The sequence below is a fragment of the Theropithecus gelada genome, chromosome 3, assembly GCF_003255815.1.
Source record: "Theropithecus gelada isolate Dixy chromosome 3, Tgel_1.0, whole genome shotgun sequence".
In the NCBI taxonomy this organism is placed as follows: Eukaryota; Metazoa; Chordata; class Mammalia; order Primates; family Cercopithecidae; genus Theropithecus; species Theropithecus gelada.
Genome location: NC_037670.1, coordinates 15,271,717 through 15,298,343, shown reverse-complemented (window position 1 = coordinate 15,298,343; position 26,627 = coordinate 15,271,717). Strand labels below are relative to the sequence as shown.

The following is a 26,627-nucleotide window of genomic DNA, read 5'->3' as shown; positions in this document are numbered from 1 at the left end:
CTGGGTGTGGTGGCTCATGCCTGTAGTCCCAGCTCCTTGGGAGGTTGAGGTGAGGGAATCGCTCGATCCCAGGAGTTTGGCATTAATTGGTGACCTCCCAGGAGCAGGGGACCACCAGGTTGCCTAAGGAGAGGTGAACCGGCCCAGGGCAGACACGGAGCAGCAGTGGGATGACACCTGTGAAGAGCCGCCGCACTCCAGCCTGAGCAACACAGTCTCTATTGAAATTAAATTAATACAATTTCATATGCTTTAATATAATATAATAATGTCAACTCACACAGATTCTTCAACCACCCAGGAAAGGCTGACCTCACACTGCACGTGGATGGCGTGACAGTCCTGTACGCGGGGAGAGAGAGCTTGTCCTCGCAGCCACATCAACAGAAGCCAGAGACTGGGGCCAAGAAGAAAGACCCTGTGGGGTTGGGCTGGAAAGTCCTGGACGCCCAGCTCTTCACACCCACTCAGTGCGTGTGATCACAGCTGTAGAATCTAGAATAGATGCGCTTGGCAGATGGCCTCTGAAGGTGGTGAAATGGGGCTTCACGTGGCCAGCTGATATCTGCATGCAATAAGAAGCCAGGTGCTGCCACCGCCCTCCCCCTGTTTGTATCCAGGGGACGGGACTTCTTGTGGAGGTCCCGGTTAGTCTTTACTTCTGACCCCAAGCAGGCAGCTGGATCAAGTTGTCCTGAGAAGGTGATCCATTTCCCTAGTTGGGGGTGTGCAATGCTGAATGCAGCTATCCCAGACACATTTATTCCATATACACCCCCTTCCCAAATTCCATGGGATGAATGAAGTCAGATTCCAACAAGGATGACTACAGCCCAGGGCGAAATAACTCTGGTATCCTCTCTCTGTAGCTTCCCAAAGTCTTTCTTTTATTTTCTTTTTTCTTTCTTTTCTTTTTTTAGATGGAGTCTTGCTCTGTTGCCCAGGCTGGAGTGCAGTGGTGTGATCTCGGCTCACTGCAACCTCTGCCACCTGGGTTCAAGCGATTCTCCTGCTCAGCCTCCCAAGTAGCTGGGATTACGGGCGTGCATCACTATGCCCAGCTAATTTTTTGTATTTTTAGTATAGATGGGGTTTCACCATGCTGGCTAGGCTGGTCTCAAATTTCCGACCTCAAGTGATCCACCTGCCTCAGCCTCACAAAGTGCTGGGATTACAGGTGTCAGTCACTGTATCTGGCTGCCAAACTCAATCTTTCTCTCTCTTTCACACACACACACACACACACACACACACCCCCATGATATACACACAACCCTCCTTTTTCACCATTTGGAAGTTCGATGTCCAATTGAGAGCAGTGACTCCCCTTGCCAATTCCAGGAAATAAAGCTAAGCACGGATTGCCAGCTCACTGCCTATCCATGGCCTCATATCTTCTTGGGAAGTGGCCTCTGTCTCTGGAACAGGGAGAGCATATGAAGTGCTTTGCTTCACTGGGCATGGTGGCTCATGCCTGTTATCCCAGCACGTTGGGAGGCCAAGGTGGGTGGACTGCTTGAGGCCAAGAGTCTGCGATCCACCTGGGCAACATAGTGAGACCCCCATCTCTACAAAAAAAAAAAAAAAAATTAGCTGATCATGGTGGCACATGCTTGTTGTCCCAGCCACTCGGAAGGCTGAGGCGGGAGGACTGCTTGAGGCTGCAGTGGGCTATGATGGCACTGCTGCACTCCAGCCTGGGCAACAGAGAAAGACTCTGTTTCAAAACACAGACAAAAACAACCCCAAAGTACAAAAGGACATCCATACTGGGAAAAAGATGTAATAAAGACGCTTGGATTGGGAAAAGCCCATACCCCTCAGCTTCACCGGAATATCAAGTGAGTGCAAATTTCACGGAGTGTAAACTTGAAAGTGCTTAAACATTTGAGCCTGGGAGTGGTGGCTGATGCCTGTAATCCTAGCACTTTGGGAGGCCGAGGCGGGTGGATCACTTGAGGTCAGGAGTTTGAGACCAGCCTGGCCAACATGGTGAAACCCCATCTCTTACCAAAAATACAAAAATTGGGCCGGGTGCCGTGGCTCACACCTGTAATCCCAGCCCTTTGGGAGGCCGAGGTGGGCGGATTACAAGGTCAAGAGATGAGATCATCCTGGCTAACACGGTGAAACCCCGTCTCTACTAAAAATACAAAAAATTAGCTGGGCATGGTGGCAGGCACCTGTAGTCCCAGCTACTGGGGAGGCTGAGGCAAGAGAATGGCGTGAACCTGGGAGGCGGAACTTGCAGTGAGCTGAGATGGTACCACTGCACTCCAGCCTGGGCAATAGAGCGAGACTCTGTCTCAAAAAAAAAAAAAAAAAAAAAAAAATCAGCCAGGTGTGGTGGTACATGTCTGCAGTCCCAGCTGCTCGGGAGGCTTGAACCTGGGAGGCAGAGGTTGCAGTGAGCTGAGATTGTGCCACTGCACTCCAGCCTGGGCAACAGAGCAAGACTCTATCTAAAAAAAAATATATATATACACATAAATAAAAATGCTTAAACATTTGAGAAGAATCAAGCCCTGAAGGGACCATAAGGACTCCCTACACAGGAGGACACGTGCCTCAGGGCACTGCAGAATCAGTACTGCAGTGACGTCTAAATCTGTGGTCAGGAAGCAAGTCAGTCCGAACACCAGAACAGCTTCGGATTAAAAAGTACAAATCAAATGGGCGCGGTGGCTCACATATGTAATCCCAGCACTTTGGGAGGCAGAGGTGAGACGGCTGCTTGAGCTCAGGAGTTTGACACCAGCCTGGGCATCACAGTGAGCCTTCATCTCTCTGAAAAGAAAAAAATAAAATAAAATAAAAGAGCCAAATGTGGTCCCAGCCACTCAGGAGGCTGAAATGGGAGGATCACTTGTGCCCAGAAGTTGGAGACTGCAGAGAGCTATGACTGCGCCACTACACTCCAGCCTGGATGACCGAGCAAGACCCTGTCTCTAAAAAAGTAAGAAAGAATAGGCTGGGCGTGGTGGCTCACACCTGTAACCCCAGCACTTTGGGAGGCCGAGGTGGGCAGATCATAAGGTCAGGAGTTCGAGACCAACCTAGCCAATATGGTGAAACCCCGTCTCTACCAAAAATATTAAAAAAATCAGCCAGGCATGGTGTCGGGTGCCTGTAGTCCCAGCTATGCAGGAGGCTGAGGCAGGAGAATTGTTGGAACCCGGGAGGCAGAGGTTGCAGTGAGCTGAGATCGCGCCACTGCACTCCAGCCTGGGTGACAGCGAGACTCTGTCTCCCAAAAAAAAAAAAAAAAAATCTTTTTTGTGGAAATGCAGAAGCATTCGAAGAAATCATAAGAAAACATAAAAAGAAAAATAATTATCCATAATTCCTTCAACTAGGTAAAACCACTACAAATGTTTGCCTAGCACCTTCCAGTGTTTTTCTGTACACACACAAATATGCACAGACCAAAAACGATATACTTTTAAAATGTAAAGACTTTGACTATATTTGCCAGGTAGGGTTTTAGAAAGTTGATACTAATTCATTCTCTAACCGTGTATGAGAGAATGTTCCTCCTGCACCTTCATCAAATATTCTTGTTCCTTTTGTTAAATTATGCATACGTTTTCCTAGTGCAATTTCCCTTTTCTAGCATTAAGTGGCAGTTCTCTAACACTTTTTTTTTTTTTTTAAGAGACAGGGTCTTGCTGTGTCACCCAGGCTGAAATGAAGTGGTGAGATCATAGCTCCCTGCAGCCTTGAACTCCCCGGCTCAAGCCATCCTCTAGCGGCAGTCTCCTGAGTAGCTGTAGTGTGTGTCACCAGGCCTGGCTTCCTGATGCTTTCTCTGCTTTCCTGCCCCAGATTTGCCATCCAGGCAGAAACAAAATCTCCACTGGATCTCACAAAGACGCTGCATCATGGGGAGCTGGAGTCACGAATGTCAGGACACACACACACACACACACACACACACAGAGAAAGCAAGAAAGAGAGAAGGAAAGATGGAGAGAGAAAGAAAGAGGAGAAAGACAAAAGAGAGAAAGAGACAAAAGGAAAGGAAAAAGAAAGAAAGGAAGAAAGAAAGGAAAGAAAAAAGGAAAGGGGGCAGAAGGAAAGAAGGCGAAAGAAAGAAAAAGAAAGAAAGAAAGAGGGAGAAAGGAAGAAAGGAAAAAAGGAAGAAAAGAAAGAAAGAAAGAAAGAAAAGAAAAGAAAAGAAAAGAAAAGAAAAGAAAAGAAAAGAAAAAAGAAAAAGAGAAAAGAAAAGCAAGCCGGGCACGGTGGCTCACGCCTGTAATCCCTGAAATCCCAGCACTTCGGGAGGCCGAGACGGGCGGATCACGAGCTCAGGAGATCGAGACCATCCTGGCTAACACGGTGAAACCCCGTCTCTACTAAAAAATACAAAAATCTAGCCGGGTGAGGTGGCGGGCGCCTGTAGTCCCAGCTACTCGGGAGGCTGAGACAGGAGAATGGCGTGAACCCAGGAGGCGGAGCTTACAGTGAGCAGAGATGGCACCACTGCACTCCAGCCTGGGTGACAGAGCGAGACTCTGTCTAAAAAAAAAAAAAAAAGAGAGAGAATGAAAGAAGGGAATGAGGGAGGGAGGGAGGCAGGAATCTTCTTGTGGACTGTTTTTTTACTTGGTTTTTTCCACCAGAATACTTCATTGTGAGTTGCCACAGTTACTCACCTTTGGCTCTGCCTCAGTGGCAACCCCATGGCGTGATGTCCCAAATGCCTACTCGGCAAACAGTCCTGATTGTGCAGTGAGCAGCACTACAACGACATCAGTGTAGTTGATTGACGGATGTCATTTAAAGACAGAAATGTGTGCAGAGGTGAGTGCAGAAGGGTGAAAAGGACTTCCAGGGACAAAACCTTGAGATCCGTCCTAATCTTTGACCAAGGCCTCAAATTTTTTTGTTTTTTATTTTTGTGGGTGCATCGTAGGTGTATATATTTATGGGGCATATAAGATATTTTGATACGGGCATGCAATGTATAATAATCACATCGGGGGGCCAGGTGCAGTGGCTCACACCTGTAATCCCAGCACTTTGGGAGGCCGAGGTGGGTGGATCATGAGGTCAGGGGTTCAAGACCAGCCTGACCAACATGGTGAAACCCTGTCTCTACTAAAAATACAAAAATGAACCGAGTGTGGTGGCACATGCCTGTAATCCCAGCTACTCGGGAGGCTGAGGCAGGAGAATTGCTTGAACCCGGGAGGCAGAAGTTGCACTGAGCTGAGATAGTGACACTGCACTCCAGCCTGGGCGACAGAGCGAGACTGTGTCTCAAAAAGAAACCACATCAGGATAAATGGGGTATCCATCTCCTCAAGCATTTATCCTTTGTGTTACAAACAATCCATTTATACTCTTTTCGTTATTTTAAAATGCACAATTAAATTCCTATTGCCTATAGTCACCCTGCGGTACTATCAAATACAAGGTCTTATTCATTCTTTCTAACTATTTTTTGCACCCGTTAACCATCCCCTCTTTCTCCCGCCCCCTGCCACCTACCCTTCCCAGCCTCTGGTAATCATCCTTCTATTGTCTGTCTCTGAGTTCAATTATTTTATTTTGTTTTAATGAATTAATTAATTATTTAGATGGAGACTTGCTCTGTCACCCAGGCTGGAGTGCAGTGGCATGATCTCGGCTCACTGCATCCTTCACCTCCCAGGCTCAGGCCATTCTCCTGCCTCAGTCTCCCAAGTAGCTGGGATTACAGGCTCCAGCTACCACGGTCGGCTAATTTTTGTATTTTTAGGAGAGATGGGGTTTCACCATGTTGGCCAGGCTGGTCTTGAACTCCTGACCTTAAGTGATCCACCTGCCTCAGCCTCCCAAAGTGCTGGGACTACAGGTGTGAGCCAACACACATGGCCTGAGTTCAATTATTTTAATTTTTAGCTCCCACAAATAAGGAAGAACATGCAAACTTTGTCTTCCTGTGCCTGGGTTATTTCACTTGACAGAAAGAACTTTGGTTCCATCCATGTTGTTGCCAATGACAGAATCTCATTCTTTTTTATGGCTGAATAGTACTCCATTGTGTATAACTACCACATTTTCTTTATCCGTTCATCTGTCGATGGACACTTAAGTTGCTTCCAAATCTTGGCTACTGTGAACAGTAGTGCAATAAACATGAAATGCAGAGATTTCTTTGATAGACTGATTTCCTTTCTTTTGGGGATAAATCTAGCAGTGGGATTGCTGGATCGTGTCATAGCTCTATTTTTAGTTTTTTGAGGAACCTCCAAACTGTTCTCTATAGTAGATGTACTAATTTATATTCCTACCAAGAGTATATGAGGGTTCCCCCTTCTCCACATCCTTGCCAGCATTTGTTATTGCCTGTTTTTTGGATAGAGCTGGAATTTTTTTTTTTTTTTTTGAGGTGGAGTTTCACTCTGTTGCCCAGGCTGGAGTGCAGTGACGTGATCTCGGCTCACTGCAACCCCCGCCTCCCGGGTTCAAGCAATTCTCGTGCCTCAGCCTCCTAAGTAGCTGGGATTACAGGCATGTGCCACCACGCCTGGCTAATTTTTGTATTTTTAGTAGAGACAGGGTTTCACAATTTTGGTCAGGCTGGCCTCGAACTACTGACCTCGTGATCCACCTGCCTTGGCCTCCCAAAGTGCTGGGATTACAGGCGTAAGATACTGCACCTGTCTGGGATTAGGGTTTCTTTCTTTTCTTTTCTTTTTTCTTTTCTTTCTTTCTTTCTTTCTTTCTTTCTTTCTTTCTTTCTTTCTTTCTTTCTCTCTCTCTCTCTCTCTCTCTCTCTCTTTCTTTCTTTCTTTCTTTCTTTCTTTCTTTGACAGAGTCTCGCTCTGTCACCCAGGCTGGAGTGCAGTGGCACAATCTTGGCTCACTGCAAGCTCCGCCTCCCGGGTTCACACCATTCTCCTGCCTCAGCCTCCTGAGTAGCTGGGACTACAGCTACCTGCCACCATACCCGGCTAATTTTTTGTATTTTTAATAGAGACCAGGTTTCACCATGTTAGCCAGGATGGTCTTGATCTCCTGAACTCATGATCTGCCCACTTCACCCACCCAAAGTGCTGGGATTACAGGCATGAACCACCGCGCCTGGCTGGGTTTTTTTTTTTTTTTCATAGGATAGTTTATGTATATTTATTCAGGAAGATATAATATCAAATATCCTCTTCCATTGAAGTAAAGTATGTCTAGAATAGTCATCACAAATAGGCTTTTTTAAAAAGAAAGAAAGAAGAAAAGAAGAAAAGTAAAAGAAAGAAAGAAAGAGAAAGAAAGAAAGAAAGAAGGAACGAAGGAAGGAAGGAGAGAGAATTAAAGAAAAGAAAGAGAGAAAGAAAGAAAAGAAAAAGAAACAGGGTCTCACTATGTTGTCCAGGCTGGTCTCAAACTCCTGGACTCAAGTTGTCTTCCCACCTCAGCCTCCCAAAATGTTGAAATTACAGGCGTGAGCCACGACACCTGGCATAAACAGGCTTTTAAAAATTTATGCAGTATCTCTAGGCGCAACTGAATGCTAATAGCAAACCAAAGCAACCCTTCAGATTTACAAGCCTGGCCACAAATAGCAAAGAAGTGCTCTCAATTTCTCCCCCAGCCTATAAGCTTGCTGTAATTCACAAAGAGAATCCAGTGAAAGATGTCAACATTAATAACAATAATATCTAGAATTTATTGAGTGCTTCACTGCATGTCAGATATCGGGCATCTATTGTATGAGACAGCTTCTATTTTTATCTATTTTATGAATGGACTCTCTGAAGCTCAATAGCTATTAAAAAGGAGTTAAATGTATTTTTAGTAGACACTGTATTCGGTGTCCTGGGGTTGGTAAGTGACTGAGCAGAGGCTAAGACTGGGCAGTGTGAGCCCCGGGCCTGCGCTTTTAACCACGTCCCTGTGCTGTCTGTTGAGGTGATCCATTCCCGGGTATCCTGTGGTCTTTGCACCAGGGAGGAGGACCTGGGAGTTTGGAAGCCCCGCTGTGGCCCCGGATAGGCTTACCTGCCTTCTCAGCCTCAGTTTCCTCATCTGAAAGGAAGAGGGTGGGTCAGAGTGACCTTAGAACACATCAGCCCTGACACCCCAGGACCCTCCAATTTTTTGCCTTTTTTTTTTTTTTTTTAAGATATGGGATCTGGCTGTATTGCCCAGGATGGTCTCAAACTCTTGGCCTCAAGCGATCCTCCTGCTTCGGCCTCACAAGGTGCTGGGATTACAGGAATGAGCCACTGCGTCCAGCCAACCCTCCACATTTTGGGGTGAGAGTCAACCCCTCACTTTGCAGCTGAGTGGCCTTCATACATTTTGGGGAGACAATATGGGTCATGGCCATGGCTGGGCTGAAATGTAAGTAAGGAAGAGGGAGTCTCTGTCCTGGAGTCCCCAGTCTGCCTCTGGTGACACTTAAAACTCAAACCAGGTGGGGTGCGGTGGCTCACGCCTGTAATCCCAGCACTTTGGGAGGTTGAGGTGGGCAGATCACCTGAGGTCAGGAGTTCCAGACCAGCCTGGCCAACATGGTGAAACCTCGTCTCTACTAAAAATACAAAATATAGCTGGGCGTGGTGGCGTGAGCCTGTAATCCCAGCTACTCAGGAGGTTGAGGCAGGAGAATCGCTTGAACCTGGGAGGCAGAGGTTGCAGTGAGCTGAGTTCACACTACTGCACTCCTGCCTGGGCAACAGGGCGAGACTCTGTCTCAAAAAAAAAAAAAAACAAAAAAAAACCAAACAAAAACAAACAAAACACCAAAACCCCAAACCAAGCTGGAGAGGCATCCTTGGGGTCTGGGGATGAGGGAAGCATCCTTAGATACAAGCCAGGGAAGGAGGGAAGGAAGCCCCGCAGTCACAGTGTGGACCGATTTGCCAGCCTGTGTATCCATGCACTGGACCTGGGGACAGGAAATGTAATCTTGGCCCCACACGAGGTGCTGACTTGCACTGCTGCCCTGCCCAGGAGGCCCCCCAAGCCTGAATCGAGCCCAACACCCCGTCTGGAATTGTACCTTCCAGAAGGCAAAGCCATTCTTGGTTTAATCAAGAAAAGTGGATACCTGGACCTCACTGCCACCTCATTGAGCTAATGCTTTAAAAATAGGAGTGAGGTTCATGGCCAGCCCTTGGGGAGGGTTGGGCAAAGGCTTCTTGCCTCATCATTGTAGCTCTTTTCAAATGAAGCTTGGGATATTCACTCTAGGAAGGAGTCCCGCCTGGAAATAGGAGGAGTGCTCCAGAAAGCAGTTCTCAGGGTCAACGGGGGCCCCTTCTGTGGAACTCAGAAAGAATGCATCTGGTCGGGCGTGGTGGCTCATACCACCTGTAATTTCAGCACTTTGTGAGGCCGAGGCAGGTGGATCTCTTGAGGCCAGGCGTTCGAGAGCAGCCTGGGTAACATGGTGAAACCCTGTCTCTACTAAAATACAAAAATCAGCAGGGTGTGGTGGTGTGTGCCTGTAATCCTGGCTTCTTAGGAGGTTGTGGCACAAGAACCGCTTGAACCAGGGAGGTGGAGGTTGCAGTGAGCCAAGATCATGCCACTGCACTCCAGCCTGGGTGACAGAGTGAGACCCTGTCCTGAAAAAAAAAAAAAAAAAAAAAAAAAAAATGCTTCTAAGCATCTAATCAACAGGACGGAGAACTTACAGAGAACCCTCATTTGTGATGTTTCACATTTTGTTAAAAAATTTTTAATCAATTTTATGTTTTCTTGAGATGGGGTCTCACCATGTTGTCTAGTATGGCCTCAAACTCCTGGGCTCAAGCGATCCTCCTGCCTCAGCCTCCCAAAGTGCTGGGATTACAGGCATAAGCCAGTGTGCCTGGCCACATGTATCATTTCTTCATGTTACAAACATTCCAGTTATACTCTTTTAGTTATTTTTATTTTTTTGATGGAGTCTTGTTCTGTCATCCAGGCTGGAGTGCAGTGGCGCAATCCTGCACAGTGGGACTCAGCCTCCTCAGTAGCCGGGATTACAGGCGCACACCACCACACCTGGCTCATTTTTGTATTTTTAGTAGAGATGGGGCTTTGCTGGTCTTGAACTCCTGACCTCAGATGATCCACCCACCTCGGCCTCCCAAAGTGCTGGGATTGCGGGAGTGAACCACCGTGCCCAGCCTCTTTTAGTTATTTTAAAATGTATGGTAATTAATGTTGACTGTAATTACCCTGTTGTGTTACCAAATAGTAGATCTTATGCATCCCACCTAGCTATATTTTTGTACCCATGTTGCTCAAAGAAATGATTGTCTCCCCTTCCATGTTTCTGGAACACTTGAACTTCATGCTCCCTTTTAATTTTTTTTTTTTTAAGAGAAACAGGGTCTTGCTCTGTTGCCCAGGCTGGAATGCAGTGGTGTGATCATGGCTCACTGCAGCCTCGAACTCCTGGGCTCAAGCGATTCTCTCACCTCAGCCTCCTGAGTAGCTGGGACTACAGGCATGTGCTACCATACTCGGCTAATTTTCAAACTTTTTTTGTAGAGATGGGGTCTCACTATGTTGCCCAGGCTGGTCTTGAACTCTTGGGCTCAAGCGATCCTTCCACCTCAGCCTCTCAAAGTGTTGGAATTACAGGCGTGAGCCACTGCACTCGGCCTAGGCTCCCTCTTGAGATAGGCAGTTGGAGCTCCAAGCTTAGCTTTGGGAGCCAAGTGGGTCCCTGAGAGTGGCCAGGAAGTAAGTACTGCCTCCTGGGGGACATGCCCGCTTTTATCTACCCCATGTTTTGTCCACACACAGCACCCCAGACTCAGCATCTGAATGGATCTGGTGTCAGATGAACCCACCAAATCATCCCTTCGTGCTGTTTATATCTCAAGAGAATAGATAAGATATTTGCAATCGAAACAAGAAAAGTGGCTAAATCTGGGGAAAGTGCTTGGCCAGATCCAGTTTCTTAGGATTTAAGCAGAAAGTGTAAATGTTTCCTGGAGCCCAGGGCCAAGGGCAAAGACAAGCGCTGGGCTCTGCTGAGGACTCAGGATGAGCCAAGCCGACACACGGGCAGCGCCGAGGAGCAGCATTTGCATGTGCTAACTGGTTCCTGCTGTGTGCAGACAGCACCCGCAGACAGACCAGGCCCGTCCGGCCAGCATGTTGGCGAGAGATGAATCCTGCAGAATGAAGATGATGTTTCGAACGAATAGGAACAGTGTATTGTGTCAGGGTTCTTTAGAGAAACCGAACCAACAGGAGATTAGATAGATAGACAGATGATAGATAGATAGATGATAGCTAGCTAGATAGATGATAGATAGAAGATAGATAGATAGATAGATAGATAGATAGACAGACAGACAGATGATAGATAGATGACAGATAGATAGATTGGTAGATGAGAGATAGATAGATGATAGATAGATGATAGATGATAGATAGATAGATGATAGATAGATGATAGATGATAGATAGATAGGTGATAAATGATAGATAGCTGATAGATAGATGATAGATAGATAGGTGATGATAGCTAGATAGGTGATAGATGATAGATGATAGATAGATAGATGATAGATAGATAGGTGATAGATGATAGATGATAGATAGGTGATAGATGACAGATAGGTGATAGATAGAGGATGAATAGATAGATGATAGATAGATAGGTGATAGATGATAGATAGATGATAGATAATAGATAGATGATAGACATAGATAGATGATAGATAATAGATGATAGATATAGATAGATGATAGATAGATGATAGATGGATAGATGATAGGTGATAGATAGATGATGGATAGATAGATGATAGATAGATGATAGATATAGATAGATGATAGATGATAGATAGATAGATGATAGATATGGATAGATGATAGATAGATAGGTGATAGATGATGGACAGATAGATGATAGATATAGATAGATGATAGATAGGTGATAGATGATAGATAGATAGATAATAGATAGATGATAGATATAGATAGATAGATAGGTGATAGATAAATGATAGATAGATGATAGATAGATAGATAGGTGATAAATGATAGATAGGTGATAGATAGATGATGGATAGATAGATGATATAGATAGATGACAGATAGATACATGATAGATAGATAATGATATAGATAAATGAGAAGAGGATTACGATGGAAATTGGCTCACAAGATTATCAAGGCTGACACTCTCACCCACCCTGTGCCATCTACAAGCTGGAGAACTGGTGAAGCCAGCAGCATGGCTCAGTCCAAGTCCGAAAGACCAGACAACCTGGCATTCTGATGTGCTAGGGTGGGAGAAGATGGGTGTCCTAGGTCCAGGAGAGAGAGAGAATTCACCTTTTCTCTGCTCTTTTATCCTCTCCAGCCCCACTGACAATTGGATGGTGCCTGCCCAGATTGGGAGAGGGCAGAACTCCCTGACACAATTAACTGATTCAAATGCCAGTCTCGGCTGGGTGTGGTGGCACACACCTGTAATCCCAGCACTTTGGGAGGCTGGGGTGGGCAGATTGCTTAAACCCAAGAGTTCGAGACCAGCCTGAGCAACATGTCGATACCCTGTCACTACAAAAAATCCAAAAATTAGACAGGTGTGGTGGCGTGTGTCTGTAACTCCAGCTATTCAGAGGGCTGAGGTGGGAGGATCACTGGAGCCCAGGAGGTTGAGGCTAAAGTGAGCCCTGTTCATTCACACCACTGCACTCCAGCCTGGGTGTCAGAGTGACACCCGGTCTCAAAAAACAACAAAAACAAAACCCACAAATGCCAGTCTCTTCTGAGATGACTCTCACAAGCACACCCAGAAATAATGCCTTAACAGCTATCTGGACATCTCTTAACCTCAAGTCAACACCTAAAACAGGCTGACTCTGATGTTTAAAAGAGAAGGGAGCCTGGTGCGGTGGCTCACACCTGTGGATCACCTGAGGTCAGGAGTTCGAGACCAGCCTGGCTAACATGGTGAAACCCTGCCTGTACTAAAAATACAAAAAATTAGCCGGGCATGGTGGCACACGCCTGTAATCCCAGCTACTTGGGAAGCTGAGGCAGGAGAATTGCTTGAACCTGGGAGGCAGAGGTTGCAATGAGCCGAGATTGCACCATTGCGCTTCAGCATGGGCAACAAGAGCAAAACTCTGTCTCAAAAAAAAAAAGAAAGAGAAGGGGGTTGGATTGGATTTCCATTGTTTGTTTCCTCCTTATGAGCTCAGGGAGCCTGGATTCTGGGCAATTGGGGATGACTTGTGGATGTCTGACCCTGAAGTTGCTCACTCAACCATAGACTGGCAGATTTCTAGATGTTTCCTGAATTATGGAAGGGAATCTTGTGCTTTTAAAAAAAATTTTAGTTCAGTAGTTATTAAAACATGTTTATTTTATTTATTTAGCAATTATTCATTTTACTTATTTATTTTTTTGAGACGGAGTCTCACTCTGTCACCCAGGCTGGAGTGCAGTGGCATGATCTTGGCTCATCGCAACCTCTGCCTCCTGGGTTCAAGCGATTCTCCTGCCTCAGCCTCCCCTGTAGCTGGGATTACAGATGTGTGCCATAATGCCTGGCTAATTTTTGTAATTTTAGTACAGACAGGGTTTCACCATATTGACCAGATTGGTTTTGAACTCCTGACCTCAGTTGATCCATCCCCCTCAGCCTCCCAAAGTGCTGGGATTAGAGGCGTGAGCCACCACACCCAGCCTTAAAACCTTTTCAAAAATAGTTTCAAAATGTCCATAACATAAACCATGCCATGTTAACCATGTTGAGGCGTACGGTTCAATGACATTCAATACTTTCACACTGTGACATAACCGTCATCCACCTCCATCTTCAGAACTTTTTCATCTTTCCATACTGAAGCTCTGTCCCCGTTAAACACTCACTCTCCATCCGCCTCCCCCCACCTCCTGGCACCCGCTGTTCTACTTTCTGCCTTTATAATTTTGAGACTTTGGGTAACTCATATCAGTGGAGTCAGGCAGTATTTGCCCTTTTGTGATCGACTTATTTCACTTAATGCAATGTCCTCAAGGTTGATCCATGTTGTAGCGTGTGCCAGGTCGATTTGTTTCCTTCGTAAGCTGAGTCATCTTCTGTTGTAATGGATAGACCACATTTGGTTTACCCATCCATCCGCTGGTGGACAGTTGGGCTGCATTTGTCTTTTTTTTTTTTCCGAAACAGAGCATTGCTCTGTCGCCCAGGCTGGAGTGCAGTGGCACGATCTCAGCTCACTGCAACCTCCGCCTCCTGAGTTCAAGTGATTCTCCTGCCCCAGCCTCCTGAGTAGCTGGGACTACAGGCGCCGGCCACCATGCCCGGCTAATTTTTTTGTATTTTTAGTAGAGACGGGATGTTTCACTGTGTTAGCCAGCATCTCTTGATCTCGTGATTCTCCCGCCTCGGCCTCCCAAAGTGCTGGGATTACAGGCATGAGCCACTGTACCCGGCCGGGTTGTATTTATCTTTTAGCTATTGTGAATAATGCTGCTGTGAACGTGGGTGTGCAAATATGTTTGAGTTCCTGCTTTCAGTTCTTTGGAATGCTAGCTCATAAGGTAATTCTGTGTCACCCAGGCTGGAGTGCAATGGCACAATCTTGGCTCACTGCAAACTCCACCTCTGGGTTCAAGTGATCCCCCTGTCTCAGCCTCCTGAGTAGCTGGGATTACAGGCACGTGCCACCAGGCTCGACTAATTTTGCATTTTTAGTAGAGATGGGGGTTTCACCATGTTGGCCAGGCTGGTCTTGAACTCCTGACCTCAGGTGATCCACCTGCCTCAGTCTCACAAAGTGCTAGGATTACAGGTGTGAGCCACCACACCCGGCCCAAAAAAGTTGTTTTTTAGAGACAGGACCTCGCTATGTTGCCTAGGCTTGAGTGCAGCTCCCTGCAGCCTCCAGCTCCTGGGCACTAACGATCCTTCTGCTGCAGCCTCCCAGTAGCTGAGACTACAGGTACACACAACCAATTTTTGTATGTTTGTATTTTTTTTTTTTTTTGTAGAGATGGGGTCTCACTATGTTGCCCAAGCTTGTCTCAAACTCCTCGGTGCAAGCGATCCTCCTGCCTCGGCCTCCCAATGCGTTGGCATTATAGGCATGAGCCACTACACCTGGCCCTATGTTTTACTTAATTTTTTGAGGGGCTGTCAAACTGTTTTTAACAATAGCTGTGCTATTTCCCATTCCCACCAGCAGTGGGAAGAGTTCCAATTTCTCCACATCCTCACCAACACTCATTTTCCATTTTTTCTTGAGTGACCATCCTAAAGGGTAGAGTGCTATCTCATTGTGGTTTTGATTTGCATTTTCTTAATGATTATTGAAGGTGAACATAGTTTCATGTGCTTATTGGCCATTTGTATACTTTTGGACAAATGTCTGTTCAAATCCATTTTTATCAGATTTCAGAAAAATTATTGAATTGTAGGTGTTCTTTATGTATAATATGGATATTAACCTCTTATCAGATATATGACTTGCAGGCCAGGCTCGGTGGCTCACGCCTGTAATCGCAGCACTTTGGGATCACTTGAGGTCAGGAGTTCAAGGTCAGCCTGGCCAACATGGTGAAACCCCTATCTCTATTAAAAATACAAAAATTAGCTGAGGATGGTGATGGGTGCCTGTCATTCCAGCTACTTGGGAGGCTGAGGCATGAGAATCACTTGAACCCTGGTGGCAGAGGTTGCAGTGAGCCGAGATCTCACCACTGCACTCCAGCCTGGGTGACAGAGCAAGACCCTGTCTCAAAGAAAGAAAAGAATATATATATATATATGACTTATAAATATTGTCTCCCGTTCTCCTGGGTTGCCTTTTCGCTGTGACAATAGTATCCTTTGATGCACAAAAGTTTTAAATTTTGATGTAATCCAATTTATCTATTTTTTGCTTCTGTTGTCTGTAGCTGTGCTTAATTTGTAAAAAGCCGTTTACTTGGAAACCACCATGGCTTTGCTCCCACGAGCCTTAGAAACATCCTGCTATGCAGATCACTGTGTTTCTGCAGTCAGATCTTCCTTCCAAGTAATTGCTGTGGCTTCTGCCTCCAGTTCATCCCGGGAGATGGGGTTTTTCAAAAAAAGCCAGGCCATAGAGGTGGGCTTCTGAATGAAGGGGGAGGTTCGTCTGCATCCCCCAAGGGGCCCACACGATCCTGAAGTCCTCCAGGTACCCCCTGTTGCAGATCGAATGCTGGTGTGCACCCTAGAAAGCCTCGAAACTGGCTCGTTTTGGCCACTTTTCTCCATTCTGGCACCAGGTCATTTTCTGCTGTAGACAGAATCTATTTTGAGCTGCTTTTTTTTTTTTTTTTGCCTCCTGCTTCATACGTGTGGGTCTCCCGTGGGCTTCACATCTGAGAAGCTTCTTTCTCTTGCCGAAATAGAGCCAGCCACGTGGAGAGAGCGGTTCTTGGGCACAGATGGTACCGTGGGGGAGAGGAGCCTGCTCTGGTTCTCCCACCCGTGCCCGAGGAACGAAGCCAGCTTCTTGGCCACCCTTTGGAATCAGAAAGAGCTGGCTACAGGGTTCCTTTTGTTTTATTTATTTATTTATTTTTGAGATGGAGTCTTGTTCTGTCGCCCAGACTGGAGTGAAATGGTGTGATCTCGGCTCACTGCAACCTCCGCCTCCTGGGTTCAAGCAATTCTCCTGCTTCAGCCTCCGGAGTAGATGGGATTACAGGCGCCTGCCACCACGCCTGCCTAATTTTTGTATTTTTAGTAGAGATAGGATTTCACCATGTTGGCCAGGCTGGTCTCTGACTCCTGACCTCAAGTGATCCACCTGCCTTGGCCTCCCAAAGTGCTGGGATTACAGGCCACTGCACCTGGACCCTTTTATTTTTTTAATTAATTTTTTTTTTTTTTTGAGACAGAGTCTAACTCTGTCGTCCAGTGGTGTAATCACAGCTCACTGTAGCCTCGACCTCCTGGGCTCAAGCAATCCTCTTGCCTCAGCCTCCCAAATAGCTGGGACTATAGGAGCACGCCACATGCCCTGCTTTTTTTTTTTTTTTTTTTTTTTTGAGACAGAGTCTTGCTCTGTTCCCTAGGCTGGAGTACAGTGATGTGATCTCAGCTCACCACAACCTCTGCCTCCTGGGTTCAAGTGATTCTGTCTCAGCCTCCCAAGTAGCTGGGACTACAGGCACATGCCACCATGCCTAGCTAATCTTTATATTTTTAGTAGAGATGCAGTTTCACTATGTTGGCCAGGCTTGTCTCGAACTCCTGACCTCGCGATCTGCCTGCCTTGGCCTCCCAAAGTGCTGGGATTACAGGTGTGAGCCACCACATCTGGTCCAATTTTTAATTATTATTATTTTTTTTTTTTGTAGAGATTGGGTCTTGCTATGTTGGTCTTGAATCCCTGGGCTCAAGCAATCCTCCTGCCTCGGCCTCCCAAAGTATTGGGATTACAGGTGTGAGTCACTGTGCCTGGCCCCGAAGTTCCTTTTAATGCCCATTGCTGGGAGCCCTGCACCTTGTAAATATGTCATACACTTGCTGTCTGTTCCCTGGGCTGAGATTTTGATTGTTTATGGACAGAAGGCTCTATAAATTTGGATTTCTACAGGTGTATGCTCTTCTTAACTAGTATCACGTAGTGATCCTGCTCAATGGTCAATTGACTTGGCGGGAGTTTCAGAAGCAAAAGTAATTTGCTCTGTCTGGGGTGAGGATTTGGGGGAAGTCAAGGGGTAGTTGAGCTCGAGATTGTCGGGCACTCATGTAAATTTACCATGGCCCTCTTTAAGGGGCTACCACCCTCCCAGGGACCTTGGGGCTCCATGACTCCTCCTCACCCTGCAGTCATTGTTTTATTTTATTTTACTCTACTGTTTGTTTGTTCGTTTGTTTGTTTTGAGACAGGGTCTCACTCTTGGCCCAGGCTGGAGTGCAGTGGGGCTATCACGGCTCTCTGCCACCTCAACCTCCTGAGCTCAAGTCATCCTCCCACCTCCACCTCCTGAGTAGCTGGAACTACAGGTGTGCACCACCAAGCCCAGCTAATTTTTGTATTTTTTATAGAGTTAGGGGCTTGCCAGGTTGCCCAGGCTGGTCTCGAACTCCTGGGCTCAAGTGATCCACCTGCCTTGGCCTCCCAAAGTGCCGGAATTACAGGCATGAGCCATTGCACCTGGCTTGTAGTAACTGTTTTAAACTTCCTTCTCTTCTCTCTTCACACCTGTGATCCCTGACCCTTCCCTTTCCTCTCAGTCAGATGGTGGCCTCACCTCCCCCTCATGAGGGTCCTCGAAGCTAGAAACTCCAACACCCATTGGCCAGGGACAGTGGCTCATGCCTGTAATCCCAGCACTTTGCGAGGTTGAAGTAGGAGGATCACTTGAGGTCAGGGGTTCGCGACCAGCCTGGCCAACATGGTGAAACCCTGTTTCTACTAAAAATACAAAAATTAGCCAGGTGTGGTGGCTCACAACTATAATCCCAGCTGCTCCGGAGGCTAGGGCAGGAGAATCGCTTGAACCTGGGAGGCGGCGGAGGTTGCAGTGAGCTGAGATTCCGAGATCGCACCACTGCACTCCAGCCTGGGCGACAGAGCAGACTCTGTCTCAAAAAACAAAAAACAACAAGAAAGAAACTCCAAACCCCTCTTCCAAACACACAGACCTGTCCTCCCCATCATCCCTTCCTCTCTGCAAGCCTGCTCCCCATCCATGACACGGAACCCTCCCCACCTCCCTCCCACCACCTCTCCTAGTCCACTGAGCCCTCCCCATCACTTTTCAACAGGCTTTTAAGGCTTCTTGTTAGAAACAGAACAAAACACTCAAAAGCCTTCAGGATGCCTCACCCCCCTCCAGCTATCCTCCCTCTTTCTCTCTTCTCCTTTTACAGCCAAACCTCCTCCAGTGATTTCTGTAAACTCACTGCCTCCCGTCTGATCCTCTCTCTGGAACCCTTTTCTCTCTCCACCCCCAATTCAGGTCACAGATTCAGGGGGCTTGTCTGTCTTCTTCTCATCTGTCCTCTTGGCAGGAGAGGTGCTGGAAGGTTCTTTTCTTTTCCTTTTTTTTTTTTTTTTTTTTTGAGATAGTGTCTCATTCTGTTGCCTAGGCTGGAGTGCAGCGATCACAGTTCACTTCAGCCTTGACCACCTGGGCTCAAGCGATCCTCCCACCTCAGCCTCCTGAGTAGCTGGGACTACAGGTGCACAGCACCACACCCAGCTAATTTTATAGAGTCAGGGTCTTGTCATGTTGCCCAGGCTGGTCTCAAGCGATCCTCCTGCCTTGGCCTCCCAAAGTGCTGGGATTAAGACATGCACCCAGCCTTTTCTCTCTCTCTCTCTCTCTTTTTTTTTTTGAGACAGTTTTACTCTGTTGCCCAGGCTGGAGTGCAGTGGCATGATCTTGGCTCACTGCAACCTCCACTTCCTGGGTTCAAGCAATTCTCCTGCCACAGCCTTCTGAGTAGCTAGGGTTACAGGCACGTGCCACCACACCCAGCTAACTTTTGTATTTGTAGTAGAGACAGGTTTTCACCATGTTGGTCAGGCTGGTCTCGAACTCCTGACCTCGTGATCCCCCTGCCTCGGCCTCCCAAAGTGCTGGGATGACAGGAGTGAGCCACTGCGCCTGGCCCTCTTCTCTTCTTATAAAGGACATCAGTCACTTGATTTAGGGCCCTCCCTTGTCCAGTCTGACTTCATCTTAACTTACATCTTAATGACAGCTAACAAGACTGTTTCCAAATAAGGTCACACTCGTGGTACCAGAGTTGGGTCTTCACCTTATCTTTTTGCGGACACAGAACTCAACTCACAGCAGATAAAGAGCACCCATCTCCCCTAAGAAATCCCCACTGGCACAAACCCATCTTTCCACGTGACGCCAAGCCATCCTACGACCACATCCTCATAATTTCTCTATAGGTCAAGCGTGTGTTCCTGTGCACAATCGCGACAACAGCTTCCATTGGTGAGGACCCCTTGACTGCCTCATAATTTCTCTATAGGTCAAGCATGTGTTCCTGTGCACAATCGCGACAACTTCCATTGGTGAAGACCCCTTGACTGCCAGGCACTGGGCTCTAGGTACAGTGGTCTGCCTCCAAATGAACCTTTATCAGCCAGGTGTGGTGGTGCACATATGTGGTCCCAGCTATGTGGGAGGCTGAGGCGGGAGGATCACTTGAGCCTAGGAGGTTGAGGCTGCAGCGAGCTGTGATCCCACCGCTGCATTCCAGCCTGGGCCACAGAGCGAGACTCCGGAGACCCTGTGTAAAAAGAACCTTTATCCATGTTGGATGGTTGAGAAAGCGGAGTGAGTCACAGGTGACAGGCGCTGCCTTACCTAAGGCTACCTGGCCACTGACGGGCAGGGCTGCAGGCTACAGAGTCCTATTTTTCTGTTATGGGGGGTCTGCTTGTTGGGCATTGAGGGAGCAGAGAGAGAGAGAGAGAAGGCAAGTGGTAGTGAGTGTGGCCGTGTGGAAGGGATTCCTTGCCTGCTCAAAGGCAGACCCAGGTTGGGTGACTTCTGATACCCACTTCCTTGAGTCCACCCCAAGATTCGAACCCTAGATCTCCCAGGGAAAGGAGGATGGTGGAGGAGGGAGGACTGCCTGGTCAGATGGTGTCCTGGGAGGACTTAGTCTTTCCCTGTACCTACTCTCCCAAGGAGTGCAGCCCAATGGCCAGCCATGGTAACCCTATGATGGCAACCCCGAGACTCCTGATAGGAGGGAAGGATTGACTCCCGTCACTGCTGGGAGCCCCACCCTCCCCCGCTGGCCCTCTGCAGGTGTTACCTTGACTGTAGAGAGTCCTCAGGTTGCACAGAGCCCTGTCCTTTTCCAGGGCAACTGCATTCAACGCTTGATAGCAAGGGGGTCTGAAGACCCAGTTTCCTGTCTCAACTCAAGCCTGCTCGGAAGGGCCCTCCCAGTTCCGGCACTCCCTACGGAGTCAGCTGAGGCCTTCATCGAGACTGCATCGCAGTTCAGCTTTCCCTGCTGTTCATTCTTGATTCCTTCCCAGCCCGCCTTCCTCAGCCTCTTCCCCTGATCACTGCTCTGCAGACTCATCCCCATATGTCACGCATCCTCGACTGGAACAATCTGCAGAGCATCTTCTCCTGGCGGGAACGGGCATAGAGGAGGGCAGCTGTGAACATCTCCCCATCAGCACCGCGTGCTCACTCAGAAGAGTGTACATTTTCACTCTGCACCCCTTGCTTTAGGTGCTGCTAACGTGCCATCCCCCTGTAACGTGATGCATTTTATCTTATTTTTGAGACAGAGTCTTGCTCTGTCGCCCAGGCTGGAGTGTAGTGGCCTGATCTCAGCTCGCTACAACCTCCATCTCCAGAGTTCATGTGATTCTCCAGCCTCAGCCTCCCGAGTAGCTGGGATTACAGGTGTGTGCCACCACATCTGGCTAATTTTTGTATTTTTAGCAGAGAAGGGGTTTCACCATGTTGGCCAGGCTGGTCTCGAACTCCTCACCTCTGGTGATCCACCAGCCTTGGCCTCCCAAAGTGCTGGGATTACAGGTGTGAGCCTCTGTGCCTGGCCTGAATTGTGCACTTTCAATGAGTGAATTGTATGTTATGTGAATTATATTTCAATAAAGTTATTCTTTAAAAAAAAAAAAATAGAAGTCTTATCTCAGGTCAGTGACCTCCAGGGCTGAAATCTTAACCTGACTAGGCCTTCAGGGATCTGCCACCCCCCAATACCTCAGTGAGCTCCTCCCCCTACTCGTCACTCACTCCTTAAACCACTTGGGCCCCTTTGCTATTCCTCCAGTGTGCCAAGGACACCCTGACCTCAGGGCCTTTGTATGAGCTGTTCCTTCGGCCTGGAACTCTTTTCCTGATACGCACATTTCAGTTCCTTCAGCTTTCTCCCCATATGTTTTCTGAGACCCCTTCCTTGACCCATAGAATTGCACACACTCAGTCCCAGCGCTTTTTCTTCCTTACCTGGACTTATTTTTCTTCTTAGCGCATTTCACCACTTGACTATTACAAACATTTAGAACAATTTTCTGTCTTCTCCAACTGGAATCTTAGCATGGTGAGAGGAGAGACTGTTTTAGTTCTCGGCCCCTCAAATAATGCCTAGTTACGGTAGGCTTAAGTCATATTTGTTGATAGGATGCAGAGCTGTATATTTTTTTGTTTTTGGTTTTGTTTTTGTTTTTTTGAGTGCATCTTGCTCTGTGGCCCAGGCTAGAGTGCAGTGGCAACATCTCGGCTCACTGCAACCTCTGTTTCCTGAGTTCAAGCGATTCTTGTGCCTCAGCCTCTCGAGTAGCTGAGATTACAGGCACGTGATACCACGCCTTGCTAATTTTTGTATTTTTAGTAGAGACAGGGTTTCACCATGTTGGCCAGGGTGGTCTTGAACTCCTGACCTAAAGTGATCTGTTCGCCTCAGCCTTCTTAAGTGCTGGGATTATAGGCGTGAGCCACTGCCTGTGGCCCTGTCATATAATATATTTAACCAGCCTTAAATATATTAGTTAGTAGTAACTAATGTATTAGTAACTTACTACTATGTAACTTACTACTTAGTAACTTACTACTAAGTAACTTACTATTTACTGTATTAGTAACTGTTTACTTAGTAACTACTACTAAGCATGTGACAATTAATATCTTTGTATTTAGATCTTTGAGTCTATGCTGGAGCATATACAGATTCTCAGTAATGGAACTGATGTGTCAAAGAGCTTATGCATCTGGGGTTTAATAGATTTTGCCAAATTGTCCTACAAATATAGGATCAACTACCCTATAGTTGACCTTCCCATCAGCTACATAAACTTTCCCCAACACCCTAAGTAATAATTTGCTACCTTCTTTGTCTTTGCCAGTCTGAGATGTGAAACCTACTATTTCCTTGTGGTTTTAATTTATATTTCTTATTCTGAGTGAGGTTGATCATGTTGTACAGTGATTTGTGTGATCTGTAGATACAACACAATCCCAATGAACTATTGAACAAATCCCTTCCCTATTAATGAACATGCCTGTTGTTACCAGCATTTCAATATTTGAAATTAAACAAGTCAACTTTTTTTCTTTTTTTTTGAGATGGAGTCTTGCTCTGTCGTCCAGGCTGGAGTGCAGTGGCATGATCTCAGCTCACTGCAACCTCTACCTCCCGGGTTCAAGCGATTCTCCTGCCTCAGCCTCCTGAGTGGTTGGAATTACAGGTGCCTGCCACCACGCTTGGCTAATTTTTTGTATTTTTAGTACAGATGGGGTTTCACCATGTTGGTCAGGCTGGCCTCGAACTCCTGACCTCAGATGATCTACCCGCCTTGGCCTCCTAAAGTGCTGGGATTACAGGTGTGAGCCGCTGCGCCCAGCCGAAATTAAACTTCAATGCACAAATCGTACGGCTTTGCACTCTTGTCTAATGATCTCCTTCAGGAAAAGTGGAAATGCTGTTTCAAAGAATACTCTCATTTACATTGTGGGTGGTTAAATAAGCCTTCCAAGTAGTCTTCCAAAGTCTGTTCCAGTTTATTCCCACCAATGAAGTATGAGAACATCGATCTGCCTTCTGGAAAGATGATAATCATTGACACCCCCAAAACAGAGCATGAGAAGGCCTGTCTCCTTGTTCTCTCACTACTCTGGATTTTGTTAGTCTTTTTGGTTTCCCAGAAGTATAATTCACTGTGCAGTAAAGAATTTTATCTCCGGCTGGGAGCAGTGTCTCATGCCTGTAATCCCGGCACTTTGGGAGGCCAAGGCAGGTGGCTCGCTTGAGCCCAGGAGGTTGAGACCAGCCTGGGCAACATGGTGAAACCTTGTCTCTACAAAAAATACAAAAATTAGCCAGGTGTGGCCGGGCGCGGTGGCTCAAGCCTGTAATCCCGGCACTTTGGGAGGCCGAGACGGGCGGATCACGAGGTCAGAAGATCGAGACCATCCTGGCTAACACAGTGAAACCCCGTCTCTACTAAAAAATACAAAAAAAAACCTAGCCGGGCGTGGTGGCGGGCGCCTGTAGTCCCAGCTACTCGGGAGGCTGAGGCAGGAGAATGGTGTGAACCCGGGAGGCGGAGCTTGCAGTGAGCTGAGATCTGGCCACTGCACTCTAGTCTGGGCGACAAAGCGAGACTCTGTCTCAACAACAACAACAACAACAACAACAACAACAACAAAAATTAGCCAGGTGTGATAGTGCATGCCTGTAGTTCCAGCTACTTAAGAGACTGAGGCCAGAGGATCGCTTGAGCCTGGAACTTGGAGGTTGCAGTGAGCCGTCATTGTACCAGTGCACTCCAGCCTGGGAGACAGAGCAAGACCCTGTCTCAAAAACAAACAAACAAAAAATTTGGTACATCTTCTAGGCAGAATGTTACACAGTTCTTCAAAATAACAACCAGGCCGGGTGCAATGGCTCACACCTGTAATCCCAGCACTTTGGGAGGCCAAGGTGGGATAATTGCTTGAGTCTAGGAGTTTGAAACCAGCCTGGGCAACATGGCAAAATCCTGTTTCTAAAAAAAAACCCCACAAAAATTAGCTGGGTGTGGTGGCATGTGCCTGTGGTCCCAGTCACTTGAGAGGCTGAGGTGGGGGAATTACTGTAGCCTGGGACTTGGAGGCTGCAGTGAGCCATGATTGCACCACTGCACTCCAGCCTGACAACTGAGCAAGACCCTGTCTCCCCTCACCCCCTAACACACACACACACACACACACACACACACACACACACACACACACGACTACAAAGACTGCAGCAATACAGAAAAACTGTCGACATAATTTTCTTTTTTTTCTTTTTCTTTTTTTTTTTTTGAGACGAAGTCTTGCTCTGTTGCCAGGCTGGAGTGCAGTGGTACAATCTCGGCTCACTGCAACCTCCACCTCCCGGATTCAAGTGATTCTCCTCCCTCAGCCTCCCGAGTAGCTAGGACTACAGGCACACACCACCATGCCCAGCTAATTTTTGTATTTTTAGTAGAGACGGGGTTTTGCCACGTTGGCCAGGCTGGTCTTGAACTTCTGATTTCAGGTGATCCACCTGCCTCAGCCTCCCAAAGTACTTGGATTACAGGTGTGAGCCACCATGCCCCGGCCAGCACTTCGTTATAGCAGCTGCAGTGTTACGGGCTGAACTGTGTACCTCCCACATTCCTACACTGAAGTCCTATTTATTTATTTACTTTCTTATTTCAAAATAGAGTCTCACTCTGTCGTCCAGGCTGGAGTTCAGTGGCACCATCTCGGCTCACTGCAACCTCCTCCTCTTGGGTTCTAGCGATTCTCCTGCCTCAGCCTCCCAAGTCGCTGGGATAACAGGCATGCACCACCATGCCTGGCTAATTTTTGAATTTTTAGTGGAGATGGGGTTTGTCCATGTTGCCCAGGCTGATCTCGAACTCCTGGCCTTAAGCAATGCGGCTGGCTCGGTCTCTCAAAGTGATGGGATCACAGGCATGAGCCACTGCGCCTGGCCCATATGTTGAAGTCCTAACCTCCGGTACCTCAGAATGGGACTGTGCTTGGAAACAGGGACTTTAAAAGGATAATTAAGTTAAAATGAAGTCATTAGGGTGGGCCCTGGTCCCATCTGCCTGGTGTCCTTATAAGAAAAGGAACGAGGGACCAGGTACGGTGGCTCACACCTGTAATCCCAGCACTTTGGGAGGCTGAGGTGGGCAGATCACCCAGGTCAGGAGTTCGAGATGAGCCTGGCTAACATAGTGAAACCCCATCTTTACCAAAAATACAAAAAATTAGCTGGGTGTGGTGGTGCATGCCTGTAATCCCAGCTATTTGGGAGGCCAAGGCTGAAGAATCGCTTGAACCTGGGAGGTAGAGGTTGCAGTGAGCCAAGATCGCACCACTGTACTCCAGCCCCAGTGACAGCGTGAGACTCTGTTTCAAAAAAAAAAAAAAAAAGAGGACTGAGGGACACACAGGGGCACAACATGATGTTTGCGTGCAGAGGCAACGTCATTTGAAGACACAGTGACGAGATGACCATCTGTAAGCCAGAGAGAGAGGCCTCAGGAGAAACCAAGCCTGTCTATAGCTTGCTCTTGCACTTCCAGCCTCCAGAGCTGTGAGAAAGTCCATTTCTTTTGTTTAAGCTGCCCGGTCTGTGGTATCGAGAGATGGCAGCCCTCTAATACACAGGAGAAAACCAATACCGGAAGAAACTTTTGTTACTAGTGACGGAAAACATCATCGAATTTCTGCAGAAAGAAAATGTATCGCAGAAAGAGAAACTATAGTGATTCACATTTCAAACGTACATGTATTTATTTTAAAAATAAACTGTCTATCACTACCATAAATAGAATCCCGGAACCATATCCGTGAAATCCCGTGAACACACAGCAGTCATTTGGCTTCAGGTGGGGCGCGGTGAAACATACACCCAACTTTACCACCATCCATGTCTCAGCTCTGCATTTCAGGATTCTGGCCAAAGAAAAAAATGCTTTTTTTTTTTTTTCTTTTGTTATCACAGACAAATGCAGCAAGCAGTTCACGAAGCTACACTCTCCTGGGTCTTCAGTCAGCAAGAAGGAGAGTGCCCTTGACCGCCAAACAAATCCAAGGCTTTGCTCCAGTTGGACGCTCTGAGGTCACAGGCTGTCTCTGAACCAATTCCTGTTGCCAGAAAACGTGACGTCCCAATGAGCTTAGTCCTTGATCACATGTTCCTTCCCTGGTAT

General features: G+C 47.2%; 1 protein-coding gene across 1 annotated transcript in view; it reads left to right on the top strand.

Annotated features, from left to right (window-relative positions):
* LOC112620662 (radial spoke head 10 homolog B-like) overlaps positions 1-21,067 on the top strand; it is a 135,338-nt gene extending 114,271 nt beyond the window's left edge. The window contains exons 13-17 of the mRNA XM_025379412.1: positions 302-470; positions 3,826-3,903; positions 16,333-16,474; positions 19,928-20,006; positions 20,952-21,067. Coding sequence (XP_025235197.1) covers positions 302-470; positions 3,826-3,903; positions 16,333-16,474; positions 19,928-20,006; positions 20,952-21,067 — 584 coding nt within the window. The remainder of the gene's footprint in view (positions 1-301; positions 471-3,825; positions 3,904-16,332; positions 16,475-19,927; positions 20,007-20,951) is intronic.
* Positions 21,068-26,627: the final 5,560 nt, after the last annotated feature.